The 19,955-nt window shown below is 42.4% G+C and overlaps 1 protein-coding gene across 1 annotated transcript in view; it reads right to left on the bottom strand.

Moving 5' to 3' along the window:
• pmel (premelanosome protein) overlaps positions 1 to 19,955 on the bottom strand; it is a 25,836-nt gene extending 5,881 nt beyond the window's left edge. Inside the window, exons 1-8 of the mRNA XM_033015601.1 lie at positions 19,814 to 19,955; positions 11,498 to 11,632; positions 9,102 to 9,248; positions 7,097 to 7,237; positions 6,108 to 6,269; positions 4,651 to 5,067; positions 1,553 to 2,146; positions 472 to 627 (exon numbers count right to left, since the gene is read on the bottom strand). Of these exons, the coding sequence (XP_032871492.1) occupies positions 472 to 627; positions 1,553 to 2,146; positions 4,651 to 5,067; positions 6,108 to 6,269; positions 7,097 to 7,237; positions 9,102 to 9,248; positions 11,498 to 11,632; positions 19,814 to 19,877 (1,816 nt within the window). The 5' untranslated portion in view covers positions 19,878 to 19,955. The remainder of the gene's footprint in view (positions 1 to 471; positions 628 to 1,552; positions 2,147 to 4,650; positions 5,068 to 6,107; positions 6,270 to 7,096; positions 7,238 to 9,101; positions 9,249 to 11,497; positions 11,633 to 19,813) is intronic.

Raw genomic sequence — 19,955 nt, 5'->3', positions numbered from 1 at the left:
TACTACACTGGTTCCTTCAATAAAAAAAAGCTCTAGGACTAGGCTTGTGGCAAGGAACTTTAATATCAAATTTTTTTTTTTTAAATAGTGTGCTGGTGCTGCATGGTATACAGAGTTAAGAGTTTTATCGGCCATTTTGTTGCTGACAAAAAAACTAGCAGTGCTTTGTTTGGAAAGACAACGTTTTCTGGACTTACAGAGACTCCGACAAAGGTCATTACCAGCCATTACAGCAAAAACATACTTTAAATTTTTTTTGGATCCTTCAAAGTAACACTTTGGTTTTGTTTTGAATTTAATAGCCTTGCAGTTTTGAAAGTTTGTAGATTTGTTTATCTGACTGCCGGTGGGGATATCACAAGTCCGCGAGCATTGCCACTTTCATTTCACTGCACATCTCGTATGTGTATGTGACGAATAAACTTGACTTGACTTGACTTGACTTGATATCTATTTCAAAGCCATACTCACGGATGGTGTTGATGGTGGTGATGAAGGTGCCGTAGCGGAAAAATAAGCAATTATCTGCCGGTTCCTGGAGAGCCTGTCGTTTCACCAGCACCAAGCCCTCGTCAGTGCCTGCGGCAGTTGGCTCACTCTCTTGAATCACCATCGTGGCAAGTTCAACTATAGATTCAAGAAAGTTCAGTTAGTGAGAAGGGTCTCCACCCCAAACGTCACCCATTCCTTCTCCTCAGAGATGCTGCCTGGCCTGCTGAGTTATGGGCCTGTCCCACTTACGCGACTTTTACGGCGACTGTCGGCACCCGTTATAGGTTGTTGCAGGTCGCCGAAAACTTTCAGCGTGTTGAAAATCCAGCGGCGACCAGAAAGACGCTACTACTCTTTGGGCGACTGAGGAGACGACTCACGGCCGTACAGGCGACATGTCGTGGGGTGAAGCCTGTATGGTCGTGAGTAGTCGCCCAAAGAGTCGTACCTTGTTCTGGTCGCCGCTGGATTTTTAACATGTTGTTCTGGTCGCCGCTGGATTTTCAACATAAGTGGGATAGGCCCATTACTCCAGCATTTTGTGTTTATCTTCGTAGTAAACCAAATGACATGGCCATTAAGTTCATGCATGTTTTGTTCATGCCATGATGTTGTGACCAAAGATTATCTTTGGTTGTGACCTTGTTGCTGAAGGAACTCAACAATATTGTTACAATGTATTTTAAGAATGGAACCCACGTAATTTCAGATCATGACATTTCTGTTTTCCCATTGAACAGCAATTAGACTAAATTAAAGGAAACAGTTTCACCAAAGTAGGTTTCAGCCAACATACTAGGAGTTGCAGATTTCTATAAAACATCTCTATATCGCCGTCTATCTCTCCCATTTCCCTTTCCCGTGACACTCAGTCTGAAGAAGGGTCTCAACCCCTCACCCATTCCTTCTCTCCAGAGATGCTGCCTGTCCCGTTGAGTTACTCCAGTATTTTGTGTCTACCCTTGCATCTGCAGCTCCTTTCTGCACATCTACAAAACAGCATTTCAGTGTTTTCAAATTTTTTTTTAAAGTCTCTAATAAATGCAAATAGAAAACCTACCGGTTGGTTGTTCCGAGGCAGTGTTTTCCACATTTATAGCTTCGCCGGTGGTGGAGGTTGCTGCAATGATAGCTTCATCCGAGATTGCTGCGTTTATGACTGCGTCAGTCGTTGCCGCGTTTATAGCTTGCTCTGACACTGTGCCTGCCTCATTTAAGACTTCATCAGTGACCAGGGTTGCTGCACTTGCAGCTTGTGCTGGGGCTGCAGTTGCCGCATTTATAGCTTCATCAGCGGAGGGGGTTGCTGCATTTAGAGCCGGTTCTGGGGCCGCAGTTGCCGCATTCATAGCTTCGTCAGTGGTGGGGTTTGCCGCATTTAGAGCCGGTTCTGAGGCCGCAGTTGCTGCATTTATAGCGTCACCAGTAGCAGAGCTTGCTGCAATTATAGCTGGTTCTGAAACAGCAAGGGCTGCATTTAAAGTTTCATCGGGGGCAAGAGGATTGATGGTGGAAGGAGGATTTGGAACAGGGCCCCCAGTGACAGAGGGAAATATGGTTGGATCCTGCTGAGATGCTGGTGCAGGGGAATCAGACACTGGAGAAGATACAGTTATAGGTTCAATGCTTGGTGGTTGAGAAGGAGCTGCATTTCCTATGGAAAAAAAAATTAAGATGCAGTTCTGAAGTCTTTGTCAGATGTACCAGACAAAAACCAAATGAATATCAAATTCATTTCTATCTTTTTACTTGAACAAGTGTACACTCATGCGCTAACATTCCATAACTTTATAAATGACCAGTCATTTGTTGCGATATTAAGAGCAAGAGATAAAGCTGCTGCCACCTATATTGAGCGCAGAACAGAATTTTCCACATTGCAGCGGTTTTAAACCAGTGAAATAATTGTACAGGTATTTCGACACATGAATGTCATTGATAAAGTTTAATTTGCTTTTATAGTATGCTACAGTACACATTTTGGTCTCCGCCTAGCAAATCTGTCCCAAAACTGGATCATGATAATCTTCAGACTGCGATGGTTTTATACAGAACCATCCATTTTAGCAAGCTCAGTCCTCAACTAAAAACAGAAAATGCTGGAAATAATCAGTAGGCCAGGCAGCGTCTGGGGAGGGAGAAACAGAGGTAATGTTTCACATTAATAACTTTTCTCTAGGACATTCCTGACTAAACGTCAGTATTCTGAAACCTTAAATCGGTTTCACCGTTCGCAGATGCTACCTGACCAGCTGGTTATTTTCTGTGTCTATTACTGATTTCCAGCCTCTGCAGTATTCTGCTTTTTGAACACTCTGTAATTAAGGTGCCACATGGACACTGAAGCAAGTGATTCATTTACGCTTTTTAAAAAAAGATGACAATGAAACAAAGGCAGATAAAATTTGATGAACCACATTCAAGTTTTCCTCCCACAATAATTTATTTATGATTATTGAAGACTCAAAGATATTAAGGTCTTTCTTCACCATCAAAAAAGCTGACTTGGATTTAAACAGTATAGGAGATTTAAAAAAAATGTTTCCATGTAACCTCCCTGAAGTACTTAGACACCATTGTCTTTTTGGAACACAGTTGCTACTTTAACCGCTGGTGGGCATTGAAATTTGACAAGCAATCGCTTCTGTTGACACTAATGCAACAGTACTCTATCAAACAATGTAACATATAACCTTTATTATTTTTAGCAGTAACAAGAATAAACTTGCTATTTGAAAAGACCTTTATTTTTGAAAAAAACCTGCGGGAAAAATAACTTTGTTATTGTGAATCTGGAACTCCCTGGTCCCTAACCCTCTTTCCCGCATTGACACAATTGTCTTTATGGTGCAATTTTCTATAACACGAGGTTTCTTAGAAACGCAACTATTGCTTTATTACAGAACTACCTGTATCCAGTTTCGGTTACCCAACATCACGAGATATAGCCAACCAGAAAGATGGCGAGTTAGATTTAAAACCCAGAAATGGGTTGCTTCTGCCAATATTGAATCTACTCCCTTCAGAAAGCATGTTTGAACAACACTCCTAGTTTTTGAAGAAAAGTATAACCAATAGAATGCTCCTAAATACTTCTTCATTCTATCCATCACCAAGACCGCCTACTTCCAACTCAGTCTCTGCCACTACTTCTGCTCAGCTACTCTAACTTATTTTATTTCATATACCGGTTTTTAGACTCAACTATGCCGCTGCACTCCAGGTCAACTTGCCATCTTTTATCTTCTGTAACCTTGAGCTTGTGCAAACTACTGCAGTCTTTTGGAAAACTCCTGCCAGAAAGTCCCTTTAACACATCAGTCGTGTACTCACTAGCTTATTTGACTCCCCTTTAAGCAACACCTCTGACGCATCTTTTCAAATCCATCCAAGGCTTTGCCCTTCAATAGACAATAGACAATAGGTGCAGGAGTAGGGCATTCGGCCCTTCGAGCCAGCACCGCCATTCAATGTGATCATGGCTGATCATCCCCAATCAGTACCCCGTTCCTGCCTTCTCCCCATATCTCCTGACTCCGCTATCTTTAAGAGCCCTATCTAGCTCTCTCTTGAAAGCATCCAGAGAACCGGCCTCCACCGCCCTCTGAGGCAGAGAATTCCACAGACTCACCACTCTCTGTGAGAAAAAGTGTTTCCTCGTCTCCGTTCTAACCGACCTTCCTGTCTCTGCATCTTGTTCCAGCCGAACAATCCACTCAGATCTGGCTCTGTGTTGCTCCAACTCTTCATCCCCAGTTTTAATATTTGAATCGGTCCATCCTCAGTAGGTGTGCCTTGAGATGCCAAGCCTCCAAGCCCACCAACCCTCCCCACCATTCTTTCTTTAAGGCACTTTTTAAAAACCTATCTCTTCGAGTCTAGACTATGACTTTTATCATCTGTTCCAATACCTACATACATGCTTTGCTTTCAAATTTTGATAATGCTTCTGTAACATTTTACTACCTTAAAGTTCCTTCTTAAATGAAAGCAGTTGTTAATGCTTTCTTCTTTTAAAAAATAAATCTGCACACTTTAGCACCATATGTTCGTTGCCCTTACGCTTTCCTCAGCTGCAACTTGCAAATATGTAAAGTAAAAATGTCGTGAATAATTTCTGCTTCAATCCCAGTGTTTATCATCCTGGGGTTTTCCTACCTGTAGAAACCTCCCCTTCAGTTGGCTGGCTAGATACAGGAGATACAGTCAGTTCAGAGGTGACAACAGGGAGAGCTGACGTAGAATCAAAGATCATAGTTGAGATCATCGGATTTGAACTCTCGGCTGTGGGATTGGCTGTGCTGCACACAGTCGATGGTATGGCGGCCTGTATGTCTACTTGCGGTTTGAAAACTCCTGTTGCGAGGTAGATGTGTGTCACTGTGTGGACCCGGGAGATGAGAATGCCACTGCCATCTCCAAAATCCCAAGTGAAGCTGACGTCAGCATTGTTTAAATATTGGCTTGGATCATGGAGTTTAATTCCAAATAGGATAGCCCGGTTCTGTATGAAGCTGGTGTCTGCATCATTGAGATCACTGATCTGGGAAATCTCAACGGAGAATGGAATCTGATCTGCACAGAAAAACACAAATTAAATTAGTGCAGGATTTCACTTGATTAAACACTGTTGAATTGTGCCGTTAAATTTCAATCCAGAAACACTTTTGTGCAACAACTTATCCAATTGTAGAGACCACTTTGACACGTAACTAGTGTGGAAGGAAAATCAATCCAGGGTGGCGCTACTGCCTCACAGCACCAGAGACCCGGGTTCGATCCCGACCATGGGTGCTGTCTGTACGGAGTTTGTACGTTCTCCCTGTGACCATGTGTGGGGTTTTAATAGCTTTTAATACCTATCTGAACCTTTTATAAAGCAAACATTTTGGGGGTACGGCCATAATTCCATGTCCATTCCTGTAATCTCTTGAATAGGTGCAGATGGGAGACCTTTGTCCATTCCTCGAATCCCTGTGGAGAAGGACTTCCAGAGTGCTGCTATCTACACAGTTGCAGGGTTTAGATCCAGCAACATCGATGAATTCTCCTACACATCGGCGAGACCAAGCGCAGGCTCGGCAATCGTTTTGCTGAACACCTCCGCTCAGTCCGCCTAAACCTACCTGATCTCCCGGTTGCTGAACACCTTAACTCCCCCTCCCATTCCCACACTGACCTTTCTGTCCTGGGCCTCCTCCACTGTCAGAGTGAGGCCCAGCACAGATTGGAGGAACAACACCTCATATTTCACTTGGGCAGCTTGCGCCCCAGCGGTACGAACATTGACGTCTCTAACTTCAACTAAATGGATACATGCAAAGCGAACATTCAACAATGAAGTATTGAAAAAAGACACAAAGTGCTGGAGTAACTCAGCGGATCAGGCAGCATCTCTGCAGAACATGGATAGGTGACATTTTGGATCGGAAATGTCACTTATCCACGTTTTCCAGGGAAGCTGTCTGACCTGCTGAGTTACTCTTACACTTTGTGTGGGTTTTTTTTAATAAACCAGCGTCTGCAGTTCCTTGTTTCTGCAATTGTTTTAAATATATCCGACAATAAACCACGCACATTGTCAAATAGCTTCACCGTCCGACGCTCTCACTTACCTGTGATTGTAAACCTCGAAGTGGCTTTTCCAATGGGAATAAATTTATCACGTCCGCGACAATGGTACACCGCTACCTCCATGGTAAAGGAACCCAATGGGATATCTGCTGTGTCGATAGTCAGCCGAGAGGTGGGACCATCCATCACCTGCCAATACTTGCCTGGAAGATAGGTCAAAACATGCCAATGCGTCAATTCCTTACGACGGGCCATGAATCATTTTCCCAACCATCAATTACAAAGATCTAGACCGGTTAATTCACCTCAGAACACCAGAACAAATTGCAATCTAAACATAGTTAGACACAAAAAGGCTGGAGTAACTCAGCGGGTCAGGCAGCATCTCTGGAGAAAAGGAATGGGTGACGTTTCGGGTCGAGACCCTTCTTCAGACTGAGAGTCTGGGCAAAGGGAAACGAGAGATATAGACAGTGATATAGAGAGATATAGAAGAAATTAATGAAAGAATGAAAGAAAGAAAGAAAGAAAGATGACAAAGGAAACTGGCCATTGTTCACTGTGGGCCGGGTGAAAACGAGTTACAGGCAATGAAACTCACCAGGATGACATTGAAACTAGTCCAATCTAAGCAGCCTGCTCTCAAAGTGCTGCAGTCTTTTCCCTGAAACTGAACATTTCCTTCAGAAACTACAGTGCTCTGAATTGCATATTGCATTTTATAAAGACTCCATCCATTTTATATCTGTGGATGTATCCAACAATTGATAGAACTTTTTTCCCCAGGATGGAAATACCATTTGCAAATTTCCTTTGTACAATTCTTTGTTTCATTTTATTAAATAGAAATTATGAAGCCACACAGTGACTAGCCTAGTAATTAAATAAAATGTCAGCAATAAATCATATAAGATCAGACCGCATGTACTGTACCATGCTGTGTTCAATGCCCATCCTTATGCTATGCAGTCACATTATGACATAGATGGGATCAGCTCTGAAGAAGCTAAATAAGTTGTGACGTGCATACCCAGTGCTTGCCACACAAAGATAAATTTGGATCCTTTCTTCCTCGAGATCCTGGGAAAGGGTTTCCCATCTGGAAACACCTCGTCTTCATACTGCATAGTATCATTTGGATATACTTGTTCTCCAGCATGTACGTGGGTGCCTATTGGATACGAACAGGCAAGTTTATCAACTTTACACCAAATACATCAGATGAACATTTATTTGATATATTCATAACTCTTTGTACTTTCGTGCTTCTGGCACTGTGAGGAATAGATAATAGACAAGACGTGCAGGAGTAGGCCATTCGGCCCTTCGAGCCATTCAATGTGATCATGACTGATCATCCACAATCAGTACCCTGTTCCTGCCTTCTCCCCATATCCCTTCTAAGAAATCATAGAAACAGAAAACAGGTGCAGGAGGAGGCCATTCGGCCCTTCGAGCCAGCACCGCCATTCATTGTGATCATGGCTGATCGTTCCCTATTAATAACCCGTGCCTGCCTTCTCCCGATATCCCTTGACTCCACTAGCCCCTAGAGCCCTATCTAACTCACTCTTAAATCTATGAAGTTAAGAGTTTTAAACACCTATAAAAATAATTTTGATGCCTATAATACAAAAATACCATATTGCTTTGGACTAAAATAAACGTGGTGCTGGACTACAAATTTGAATACACGAGGGGCTAAATGTTATGACTGTCCGGTGGGACAAGTATAGATGGGACATGTTGGTCGGTGTGGGCAGGTTGGGCCGAAGGGCCTATTTCCATGCTATATGACTCTATCCATGTGCCTATCCAAATGTCTTTTAAATGCCGCTGTCATATCTGCCTCCACCACCAATGCCAAGCACCCACCACTCTCAGTGTAAAAATAAAACCTACCCCGCACATCTCCTTTAAATGTTGCCCCTCTCACCTTCAAGCTCTGCCCTGTAGTCATTGACATTTCCACTCTGGGATAGACGTGCAACAAAGAGCTATAACAGTTATCCTGACTTTATTCTATATTCCTTCATACAATTACCTCACGAAAATATATCAGTTTGAATTTTAATTATCTCAGGAACTATTCCCAATTTCCACTGTGAATTACCTGAAAGTCCTTCCTGACTTTGCCTCTCGATTAATGTTATTGTTATGGTCCCAGTGTACGTGACAATCAAACATTCTTGAATCTTAAAATTCCTGACTGTTGACAATGGCTGAGTTCTAATTTGAAGGTTTGCCCCCTTGAGCTCCTCTCGATCTACTCTATCAAATCCTTTCATCGTCAATAACACCTCAGTTAGTTCACCCTTTAATCATTTCTGTTTGAGGGAATACAAATTGACCTCGTGATTTAGCTTTTTTTTTCCCCGCCTTGGTACCTCTGTCGTGAATTTGTGCTTTAATCTTACTTCCTACCAGCCCGCCCCCTTCTCCTTCCCAGCCACGCCAAGATAGTTTGCAATTAATCGCCATTGTGATCTGTGATTATTTTTGAAGGTTTGACTTTCCTGCATTTGCAGTCTTAGCCCTCAATCATTTGTACTTAAAGGAAAACAATTCTAGTCCTGGAACTATACAGCATAGAAACAGACCCTTCAGCCCATCTTGTCCATGCCGACCAAGTTGGCATTCTGGGCTAGTCCCATTCGCTTGCATTTGGTCCTTATCTCTCTAAACCCTTCTTATCCACATATCTGTCCGAATATTTTTTGAAAATAGTAATTTGTCCACTTCCACATCTTGCTCTGATTGAGGGAGTTGCTCCTGAGATTCCTCTTTAAATCTCTCCCATCTCACATTAAGCCGAGTTTTATAGTCCTCTACCTTGGAAAAAAGACTGAGAGTGTTCACTTTATCCATACCTCCCATGATTTTGTATACTTCCGTAAAGTCCTTGTAATTTAACCCTTTAAGTCCTGGTATTCTGAGCAGCCAAGTCATTCCGTATGCTGCCCAGGTTTGCATCGCTGCTGGCCACCCCAGTGTTATATTCTTTTGAGACAAAAGATGCCTACTTTTCAGCTTACCGTTCAGAGTACAGTTTTCAGCCCAGACAATTTTTCCGTCAAATCGAATAGTTTGATTCCTGGGGAATTTCAAGTTAATGTAGAAGGTTGATTTAGCGCCAGTTAAGGTGGGAGCGTCGTTGTTAACTTCAACTGAAATTGGTCCTCCTGTAAACAAGAACAACGTCTGATTGTGCATCGCTTAATCACACAAGTTAATTGTAGATGAACCAACAAATTGTCCACAGTTCCTGGCTCCCTAATCCAAAATGTATCACTGGTTCATAAACAGAATGGACATTGTCCCACTAGAGTCTTAATCTGCATGGAAGTATTAACCATACAGATGCGCCATAGAAAGCATTTTATCAGGATGCATCACAACTTGGTTTGGGAACAGCTCCATCCAGGACCGCAAGAAATTACAGCGAATTGTGGACGCAGCCCAGACCATCACACAACCCAACCTCCCTTCCATTTACTCTATTTACACCTCACGCTGCCTCGGCAAGGCCAGCAGCATAATGAAACAATGACGAGTTGCACCCTGGCAACTCCCTCTTCTCCCCTCTCCCATCGGGCAAAGGGTATAGAAGTGCGAAAGCACACACCACCAGATTCAGTGACAGTTTCTTCCCAGCTATAATCAGGCAACTGAATCATCCTACCACAACCAGAGAGCAGTGCTGAACTACTATCTACCTCATTGGTGACCCTCCGACTATCTTTGATCGGACTTTGCTGGCTTTACCTTGCACTAAATGTTATTCCCACATCTGTACACTGTCAATGGCTCGAATGTAATCATGTATTGTTTTTCCGCTGACTGGATAGCACGCAACAAAAGATTTTCACTGTCCTTTGGTACACGTGACAATAAACTCAACTGAACTGATCATTCATGGGTTATGTTCAACAATCAATTCCTAGAATACTTCAAAATAAACTTTATATTCTTTACATATTTGTAAATTAATTTAATCCTCTATCACTTCTTCAATATAAATAAATTGTGTCCACCATTTGCATAGATCCCCAAATTTACAAGAATTTGAAAGAATCATACACTCTCCAAACCCTGGCAACCCAGGGACATATTTATTTTTATGTTTGTGCTTCTTATTCATTGATTTTTCTTTTTTTTTTAAATTCTATACACCTGTAAGTTTGGAAGGGGCTTTCACTTAAGCTCATTAACGTTTAAATTCTACAGCAGAATACCAAGACATATCAGTGCAAGCAACCCAAAACACTGACAATAACTTGCCTTTATGCAACAAATTTAATTTTCTTAAATGTCCCAAATACTTTACAGGAGCTTTATCAAACAACATTTAACCTAGAACCTTTGGAATGAATGGCTAAGAAGCCTGCAGGCGGTCAGATGTCTAGAGAGGCAGGGAGGTTTAGTAGGGAAAAGATTCCAGAAGTTAGAGCTCAATAGCTGAAGCTATGGGGCGGGGTGAAGGTGCACGAGATGTCAACGTTGCAGGAATGCAGAGCTCTTGGAAGGTTTTTAGAGTTTAGAGATACAGCGCGGAAACAGGCCCTTCAGCCCACCGAGTCCGCGCCGACCAGCGATCCCCGCACATTAACACTATCCTACACACAATATGGACAGTTTACATTTTATACCAGGCCAATTAACCTACAAATCTGTACGTCTTTGGAGTGTGAGAGGAAACCGAAGATCTCTTGAGAGAAGGTACAAACCCCATACAGACAAGCACCCGTAGTCGGGATCGAACCGCGTCTCTGGCGCTGAAAGCGCTATATAGCAGCAACTCTACTGCTGCGCCACCGTGTCGCCCACGGTTCTAAGGCTGAAGGAGATGAGGGAGCTGGGAAGGAAGGCTGCCGAGAGGAAGATAGAGAAGGGAACAGGAGGGAGCAAAAAGGGATGGGAGAGTTCCATTAGCAAAGTTTGAGGGAATGAGGAATGGAAGAGCAGGCCACAACAGGAGATATACAATGGGAGAGGAGAATCCTGCTTTATATATTGGCTTTGGTACTATACCAGTGGGCTTGATTTAGGAAGAAATAATTTGTGAACATTTCTGTTTGCTGGCTAATTTCACCCAAACATCCTAAAACCACTGATTTCACTTCAGTTCATCTTTTGTTGTGTGCTCACCAGTCAGTGGAAAGACAACATACATGATTACAATCCAGCCATTCACAGTGTACAGATACAGGATAATGGGAATATTGTTTAATGCAAGGTAAAGTCCGATCAAAGATAGTCCGGTTTATATAATCAGCAGAACTCGAGTGAACCTGAAGTTTGAACATACTCAAACTCTAGGTCTGAAGAAGGGTCTCGACCCGAAACGTCGCCTATTTCCTTCGCTTCATAGATGCTGCCTCACCCGCTGAGTTTCTCCGGCATGTTTGTCTACCTAGGCTCATACTCTTACCTTTCCAACAGTCTTGCCACCTGGAGTCTCCAACCTTCCAAATGGGGTAAAGATCCGAATTCCAGGCCTTGGAGCCAGACGACCATCCCGGAGTCGAGTTCTCTTTGGTCCTTCTTTGTCCACCATTGGGAGACCCTGTCAACAGACCAAACCACGATGGTTTGTTATATTCAATGTATCTCTGCTTCAACAAGTTAACCAGGAAGAAAAAGGCTGAAGACAGACACAAAATGCTGGAGTAAAGCCCCTGTACCACTTAGGAGACAGCAATTTGTTCTTCCCCCGCACAATTAAAGCATGGAATAATCTCCACCCAACTATAGTTACCCAACCAGATGCAACTAAATTTAAAGTAGCTCTTTCTTCCCAATAACCCTTTCTGGCTTAAGCCCTCCCTTCACCACCTCCATTTTAAATTCCATTTGGAATATTTTGGAGGACCAAGAAACCAAGAACAAGAAGAACAAGACCTAAACAGCAACCTCTGGTGACCTTGCCCACCACCCAAAAAAAAAATCAAGGTCGAGGTGACCTGCAACTTCCTACCACCTCCCACGTATATGTTGAAAACCTTCCTCGACTATGAAGATAACCGGCTTCGACTAGACCTGCGACTAAAAAATGATCGATTTTTAAAACAGCAACCTATTTTTAGTCGAGGCCGGTTTTAAACATGATGAAAAAATAGCAGCAACCTAGATGAAGCCTCGACCACCGCGGAAACCACTTTCGACCATTAGGGAGAGTGACCAAAACCTCCGGTGACCTCATGGAAACCTTGGGTGGCGGGCAAGGTCACCAGAGGTTGCTGTTTAGGTCTCCTAAGTGGGACAGGGGCTTAACTCAGCAGGTCAGGCAGCATCTCTGGAGAAAAGGAGTAGGTGACGTTTCGGGTCGAGACCTTTCTTCAGGAAAAGGATGCTTTTTTTTTCTGGTAGTTGAAAAATAACAATGGTTGCTGACGATTGGGCATTTTGTGTACTACAAATCAATGTAAGAAGCTAAGAAAAACCTTTCTGGAATCTGACTACCTCCATTGCACAATCCAAACGTTACCAGCTTTTGATTAATTGACCTGACATATTTTGAGTAGAATTTGTTCTGTATTGGCAAAGGATTTTATTACTATATAAAGTCACTTCTGATCTTTCTCTGCTCTAAAAATCGTTTGTTCTCACGGATTTTGTGTTGAGGTTTTCTTTCTTTCTTTTGCCTGAAGAAACATCAGGCTATTTGAAGCATGTGATAAATTCCATCTCCATACATTGTGATGCAGTGAGATCCCTGGTGAGAACATCCACATCACATGCCTTCCAAATCTTCCAGTGATCTCGTTCATGTGACTGTCAGCTGAGGAGCCTAATTCCTGCCCGTTATAGAGGGGTTAACAAAGTCATCAGAGCAAATACTAATTGAATTTGTGTCCAATTTCCATGCAATTATGCCTTGTATTTACCTATACTTCACATTTTCAGGACACAACTTTCAGGAATAACATAATCAGACTATTATTCTCAAAAGTTGCAAACTCAAATTGTTTTCTGATTTTTCTTTGTTAAAAAAAACCACATAAATTGTTTGTCCTCTGCATTGCAAAACGGTTAGAACTCGTTATGGAGGGAATCTGGTATTAAACACCCACAGGTTACCAGGATAAGCTTATAAGAGGCATAGACATGCTGGGAAAATGATGCAAATACCATTGTTCCATGATTACCGTGAGCTTTCTCTCTCCCGCCCTCACCCCACATTGATGGGAGACATGCTGGAGAACCCTCAGGGTTATTCATGTTTTAGGCCAGCAGAAGTAGCTCATCACACTTCACCAACCTTCCTTCCTAGCTCCCCGTTCTTCTTCATACTTACAACCCTCCAAGAACTTTCTATTCCTGCACCCTTGACTTGTAATCACTGTGATAGTCACAATCAATCGAAGTTTCTCCTCAAAAGCTCTGTGTCAGTTTGACAGTGTGTGTGCCTTTAAAAACATTACACATATGAGGAAAAGCCAGTAACCATAGCGACAAGTTTGACATGGTTAGGCTTGTGCCAAGATCATCAACAGCCTCTAATGAAGCACTTATAAATGAAAAGTATTTTACGTGTGTTAAATTCTTGTTCTAGGTCACTTGATGAGAATTCATGCAGAATTCTGCACTCCAATCACAATCAATCACAATAACACTTTATTAGCCAGGTATGTTTCGCAACATACGAGGAATTTTTCATTTGCCAAGTCAGTCATACAAATAAAAAGCAACGGAACACACAAAACACATTTTAACATAAACAGTGGCGCAGTGGAAAAGTTGCTGCCTTAACCCCCTGTCCCACTTAGGAAACCTGAACGGAAACCTCTGGAGACTTTGTGCCCCACCCAAGGTTTCCGTGCGGTTCCCGGAGGTTTTTGTCAGTCTCCCTACCTGCTTCCACTACCTGCAACCCCCTGGGAACCGCACGGAAACCTTGGGTGGGGCGCAAAGTCTCCAGAGGTTTCCGTTCAGGTTTCCTAAGTGGGACAGGGGCATTACAGCGCCGGAGACCCAGGTTCAATCCTGACTACGGATTCTCCCTGTGATCGCGTGGGTTTTCTCCAGGCGCTCCGGTTTCCTCTCACACACCAAAGACGTGCAGGTTTGTATGTTAATTGGCTTTGATAAAAATTGTAAATTGTTCCTTGTGTGGAGGATAGTGTTAGTGCACGGGGATCGCTGATCGGCACGGAATCGGTGGGCCGAAGAGCCTGTTTCCGCGCTGTATCTCTAAACTAAACTAAAAAAAACTTAACTAAACTACAGAGTTGCCTCAATGCACAGATAACACTGAAAGCCAATGGTCTCAACAAAGGTCACGGTTTTTTACTTAATCGTATAAGCAAAGGATTATTCACACCCATTCCATCGGTACAGGTGAGAAGAAACTAAACTGAATTATACTGCATACATTGATTTTTCAGCTTTGGCTTCAGATCACAGGAGTATGTATCAATATCCATGAGTTTTGAGACATTGGTTTGAACTTGAGCAGATAGGATGTGTCTATAAACTTCAGAATTCATTATGCTACAACCATCAGCAGTTGTATCATCATTGTGAGCCAGTACCTTCAGCAGCCATACATGCCCAGGCCATAACACCCCCACCACTGTGTTTCACAGATTAGGTGGTATGCTTTGGATCTTGGGCAGTTCCTTCTCTCCTCCATACTTTGCTCTTACCATCACTATGATACAAGTTAATCTTCGTCTCATCTGTCCACGAGACCTTTTTCCAGAACTGTGGTTGCTCTTTTAAGTACTTCTTGGCAAACTGTAACAAGGCCATCCTATTTTTGCGGCTAACCAGTGGTTTGCATCTTGCAGTGTAGCCTCTGTATTTCTGTTCATGAAGTCTTCTGTGGACAGTGGTCATTGACAAATCCACACCTGACTCCTGAAGAGTCTTTCTGATCTGTCTGACAAGTGTTTGAGGATTTTTATTTCTGAAAGAGAGAATTCTTCTGCCATCAGCTGTGGAGGTCTTCCTTGGCCTGCCAGTCCCTTTGTGATTAGTAAGCTCACCAGTGTTCTCTTTCTTCTTAATGATGTTCCAAACAGTTGATTTTGGAAGCCTAATGTTTGGCTGATGTCTCTAACAGTTTTATTCTTGTTTCTCATAATGGCTTCATTGACTTTCATTGGCACAACTTTGGTCCTCATTTTGATAAACAGCAATAAATGTTTCTAAAGGTGATGGAAAGACTGGAGGAAAGACTAGGTGCTGAGAGCTCTCTTATACCTGCATTAAGGAGGCATTTAAACACACCTGAGCAATTACAAACGCCTGTGAAGCCATGTGTCCCAAACATTATGGTGCTCTGAAATAGGGGGGACTATGTATAAACACAGCTGTAATTTCTACATGGTGAAACCAAAATGTATAAAAATGGCCTTTAATAAAATCTGACAATGTGCACTTTAACCACATGTGATTACCGCTGAGTTACTCCAGTTTTTTGCACCTATACATATACACACGCACACACACACACACGTACACATAAAGAACAAACAAACAATAATAGTGCAATGATAACAATAATAGTCTGCATAGTTTAGAGCTTATTTGGAGGTTGTAGTGTTTAATAGCCTAATGGCTGTCGGGAAGAAGCTGTTCCTGAACCTGGACGTCACCGTTTTCAGGCTCCTGTACCTTCACACACACACACACACACACAGAGTGGTGAATCTGTGGAATTCTCTGCCACAGAAGGTAGTTGAGGCCAGTTCATTGGCTATATTTAAGAGGGAGTTAGATGTGGCCCTTGTGGCTAAAGGGATCAGGGGGTATGGAGAGAAGGCAGGTACAGGATACTGAGTTGGATGATCAGCCATGATCATATTGAATGGCGGTGTAGGCTCGAAGGGCCGAATGGCCTACTCCTGCACCTATTTTCTATGTTTCTATGTTTTCTTCCCGATGGCTGGGGTGAAATGAGTGTGTGGCCTCCACTCCAGCACAGGATGTAACAACAAAGTGGGCATGCCACCTGGTGTCCTTTGGGGCTAGAAGGTACAAAGAATAAAAGAGGCTGTTATCTAACCTCTCCTCTGCCCACAGGACATCGCAAATCGTTTCATCGCAAAGGAAACGGCTTCAAGCTGCTCTCACTGCTGTAACAGTGGTAAGCCCAACAGCCAATTTGCATACAGCAAGCTCCCACAAACAAATTGATGAATACATTTTGTCAAGATGCATTTGGTATGTTGCTATTCCTAAAATGGATTTAACTTCTACCTAGTTATGGCCTCAAGTCATTTTCATAAGTAGTCTTCAAGTACTTCTGCAGCCTCTTAATTCTACATTCGGAACATAAATCAATCTCTGATCAGATTGCTTGAAAGATAACAGTCACTCACCTCCATGCAAAATTTTGAATTCAAGAAGCTTTAAGAATGAGGAAGATAGTGGTGTTCAACTGGTTTCATACCAACTCAACACAAGTTTGATAGACACACAATGCTGGAGTAACTCAGCGGGACTGGCAAATCTCTGGAGAGAAGGAATGGGTGACGTTTCGGGTCGAGACTGAGGAGGGTCTCGACCCGAAACGTCACCCATTCCTTCTCTCCAGAGATGCTGCCTGTCCCGCTGAGTTACTCCAGCATTTTGTGTTTAACACAACATTAGTTAGTGGTGACAGTTATTGGTGGGCAGCCCAGCAGGTTAAAAGCTCAACAGCAGCAAGAGAGATCACAAAGCTCTCAGGTTGGTTCCTGGATCCACCTTTTTTTGCTGCAATATTGCTGTAACTTTAGAGGGAGCACACAAACAGGGACACATAAACGCAAAACGCATAAGCAGCCTTCAACACTTCATCTAACATGAGTTAGACAGACATAAAATGCTGGAATAACTCAGCAGGACACGCAGCATCTCTGGAGAGAAGGAATGGGTGACGTTTCAGGTCGAGACCCTTCTTCAGACCCGTGTCTATCTTTGGTGCACAGCAGCATCTGCAGTTCCTTCCTAAACGCAAGGCTGATATTGGTTTACTCTCAGGATTTCAAGTGTCTCCAAAGATAGGGAGATTACAAGCAATTTACTAAATCTGGAATTTCCTTCTCACTATATTCTTCGAGAATGTTCAGCACACTTCTGCACCTTATTAATATGCGCTGATGTTTGCTTGAGTCTGCACACACCTTTTTAATGTGATAATGGTATTTTCTGACTGTATCCAATTATCACCGCTCCTCGTTGGAACAATTTCCCACTTTGTTAAGATAAGACACAAAAAGCTGGAGTAACACAGCGGGACAGGCAGCATCTCTGGAGAGAAGGGACGGGTGACGTTTCCGCCCACTTTGTTCACTCTTAAAGTCTGCAGAAGTATTCTAAATTTGTAAGATAATTAATGGATAAACTTATGTATTTCAGGCCGGTGGCTTGTTCACTTGAGGCTTTAAAAATGTTGACTGCCTAAAGTTATATGGGACAAAGCCAGTCTCCTTGATGGCGATGGAAAGCAGGAGAGGACAAATGGTACGTAACTCAGCAAAAGGCCGAGAACAATGAGTGCAAAGATAATTGAGAATAGTCTGGGGGAAATAACATGTATGAGGAGAAAAAGGTGAAACTGGTCTGCCCTGTTTCGACTAATGCAATCAACTCGACGTGCACAAACGGAAGATCAAATAGAACAAGTTGTCCAACAACTTTAGGCTGTGCACGCCACACGGAAGAAGAAGGAGAGGAGGTGAAACAGCAGGAGAAAGCGAGAGAGAGAGGAAGAAAGAGATGGGCAAGGAGCATGAAGGAGGGAGGGCAAAAGGTGTGGGACTGAAAAGGGGCAGGAGCAGAGAACGGGAATGGAGGTAGAATAGCGAGGGATACAGAAGAAAGAGAATATTGGGGCAAGGCATGGCAGGAGTTAAAGGGGAGAGTGAAGAGGTGAGAAAAGGGGGGAAAAGTGGGCAGGCAGAACAAGGGGAGGGGGTCAATGGGGAACTGCGAGGAATCAGGAAAGGTGGGAGAGTTAATGAATAGAGCAAAAGTACGGGGAATTTAAGCGGGACCAATATAAAAGAGGGGAAGACAATAAAGAGAAAAAAAGAGCAGAGAGAGAGGGACCCAAATATGCAGATGCAGAGATATCTTTATTAATGTTGCTGTTGAAGTGGCAGCTGAGAACTGCATGAAATGCATTCAATGGCATTCACCTGAAACCCTGTAAACATGGACCGTAAACAACCTGGAGTTAACATTACCCACAGCAGGCTACCAGCACAGTGACATGAGGGAAGATTCATGCCTGTTCAATATTTAGGATGGAATATCAAATGTGTTTTTGATGTGTGTTTAACATTTCACTGTAGTTAGTAAACAGAAAGAATCATCTTTTATCTCCATTCCCCCGTGTCCTCCCCTTCTCCCCACAATCCCCAGAAGAAAAAGAAACAGTAATCTGCATCCTCTCACCCCGCAACACATTGAGTTGGTGTTGCAGTATTCTGAATTGCAGATTTTCCAGATCATCCTACAGTTTTGCCAAGGCGGGGGAGGAGTGCGATGATTAAGCCCAAGACAGCAAATACAACCTGTTAGATTTTAATATCAAGCTTTTTATTCAAAGTGAATTCTGTTTCTTGTCTCGTTACTTTCAAAATTCAGCCATTTTACACCTCAGGATTGTGTGACTCTATCTTGATAACTTACACCCTTCAGCAAAATCTACTTTCCGTGATGGTTGCACTTTTGGTCCAGGCATTGAGGGATTTGTTTTAACCAGTAATTTTGCTGATACACACAGACCCTGCTTTCTATTCTGGTTGAATAGCAACTAAGAATGTTTATCCAATTTAACCGAGAAACCGGCAGAAAGAGTGCGTACTCCTAAGGTTCAAAGGATCAAATTGACTTTATGTTTCCTAAGACATAGACTTCCCTTTCAAAGTAATTTATTCGCTGTAAAACACTTTGGGGGCACCCTGAAGTTGTGAAAGATGCCAGATAAAGAGTACTTTTTCTTTGTCACCAACTGATATTTTCAGTTTGAACTCAAATATAATTAGTTTTCTCATTGCTCTGCTGGATTCATTCTTTAGATCTTTAAGATTACCACTGTAATGCAGCCAGCAAATATATTCCTGTTAAATTGCAACAAAACCGAATGTTGGCTTGGACAGTTGGATGGTGAAAATCACTTTGTTAATGACTGTGGAAGAATCGTATACTTTGAGGCAGCATCTAGGCTTCCTGAAAGCTATATTTAGTTCCTAATATAAAGTCAAAATATCTGTGATCTGATCTGTAGTTAATTTTCACCAAAATAACTCAAGTGACTGCGACAGTGGCAGCTTTGAAACTAAATTTAAATACGGCACAGACCCGACACCTAAACGCTGTGAACATTTTCTCCTCGCCTCACACCTGCCAAAAGTCGAATGGAGATTATATAACAGGAAGGAGGAGAAAACCTTTAACAGAGAGAAAAAAAACATCATCAACCCATTCAACACTAAAAACATCCTTAAAACACCCAACATGTAGAGAATTAAATGTGTATTCCCACTCTGTAGAATATTAAATGTATATTCACCTTTTGGTAAAAAAAATGTTTTAATGAACCTTTCCAAGACTTTAAAAAAAAACAGATTGGAATTAGAGATGAAACCTAAAAAACAGATTTAATTCCAGCAAAGTGTAATTTCTATTTGCCAGAGGTGGTTTAAACAGCTAGCAATCTAAAGAGGAAAACAGCTTCTTATGGAAACTATAACACAGTTATATTAAATATCAATAAACGATAGTTGGATGTAAAACATGTTGAACTTACAGCCGGTAACTAAAGGAGCAGCACAAATGATAAACATCAAGACCAACTGCTGATTGATCCTCATCTTTTTCTTTATTTCTTCTTCCTTCCAACGATTCAGAGATGAAGAGAGCGCATCTTACAGACAAGCCACTTATAAATA

This window comes from Amblyraja radiata, chromosome 46, assembly GCF_010909765.2.
Source record: "Amblyraja radiata isolate CabotCenter1 chromosome 46, sAmbRad1.1.pri, whole genome shotgun sequence".
Taxonomy (NCBI): domain Eukaryota; kingdom Metazoa; phylum Chordata; class Chondrichthyes; order Rajiformes; family Rajidae; genus Amblyraja; species Amblyraja radiata.
This window is presented reverse-complemented; position numbering and strand designations above follow the sequence as displayed.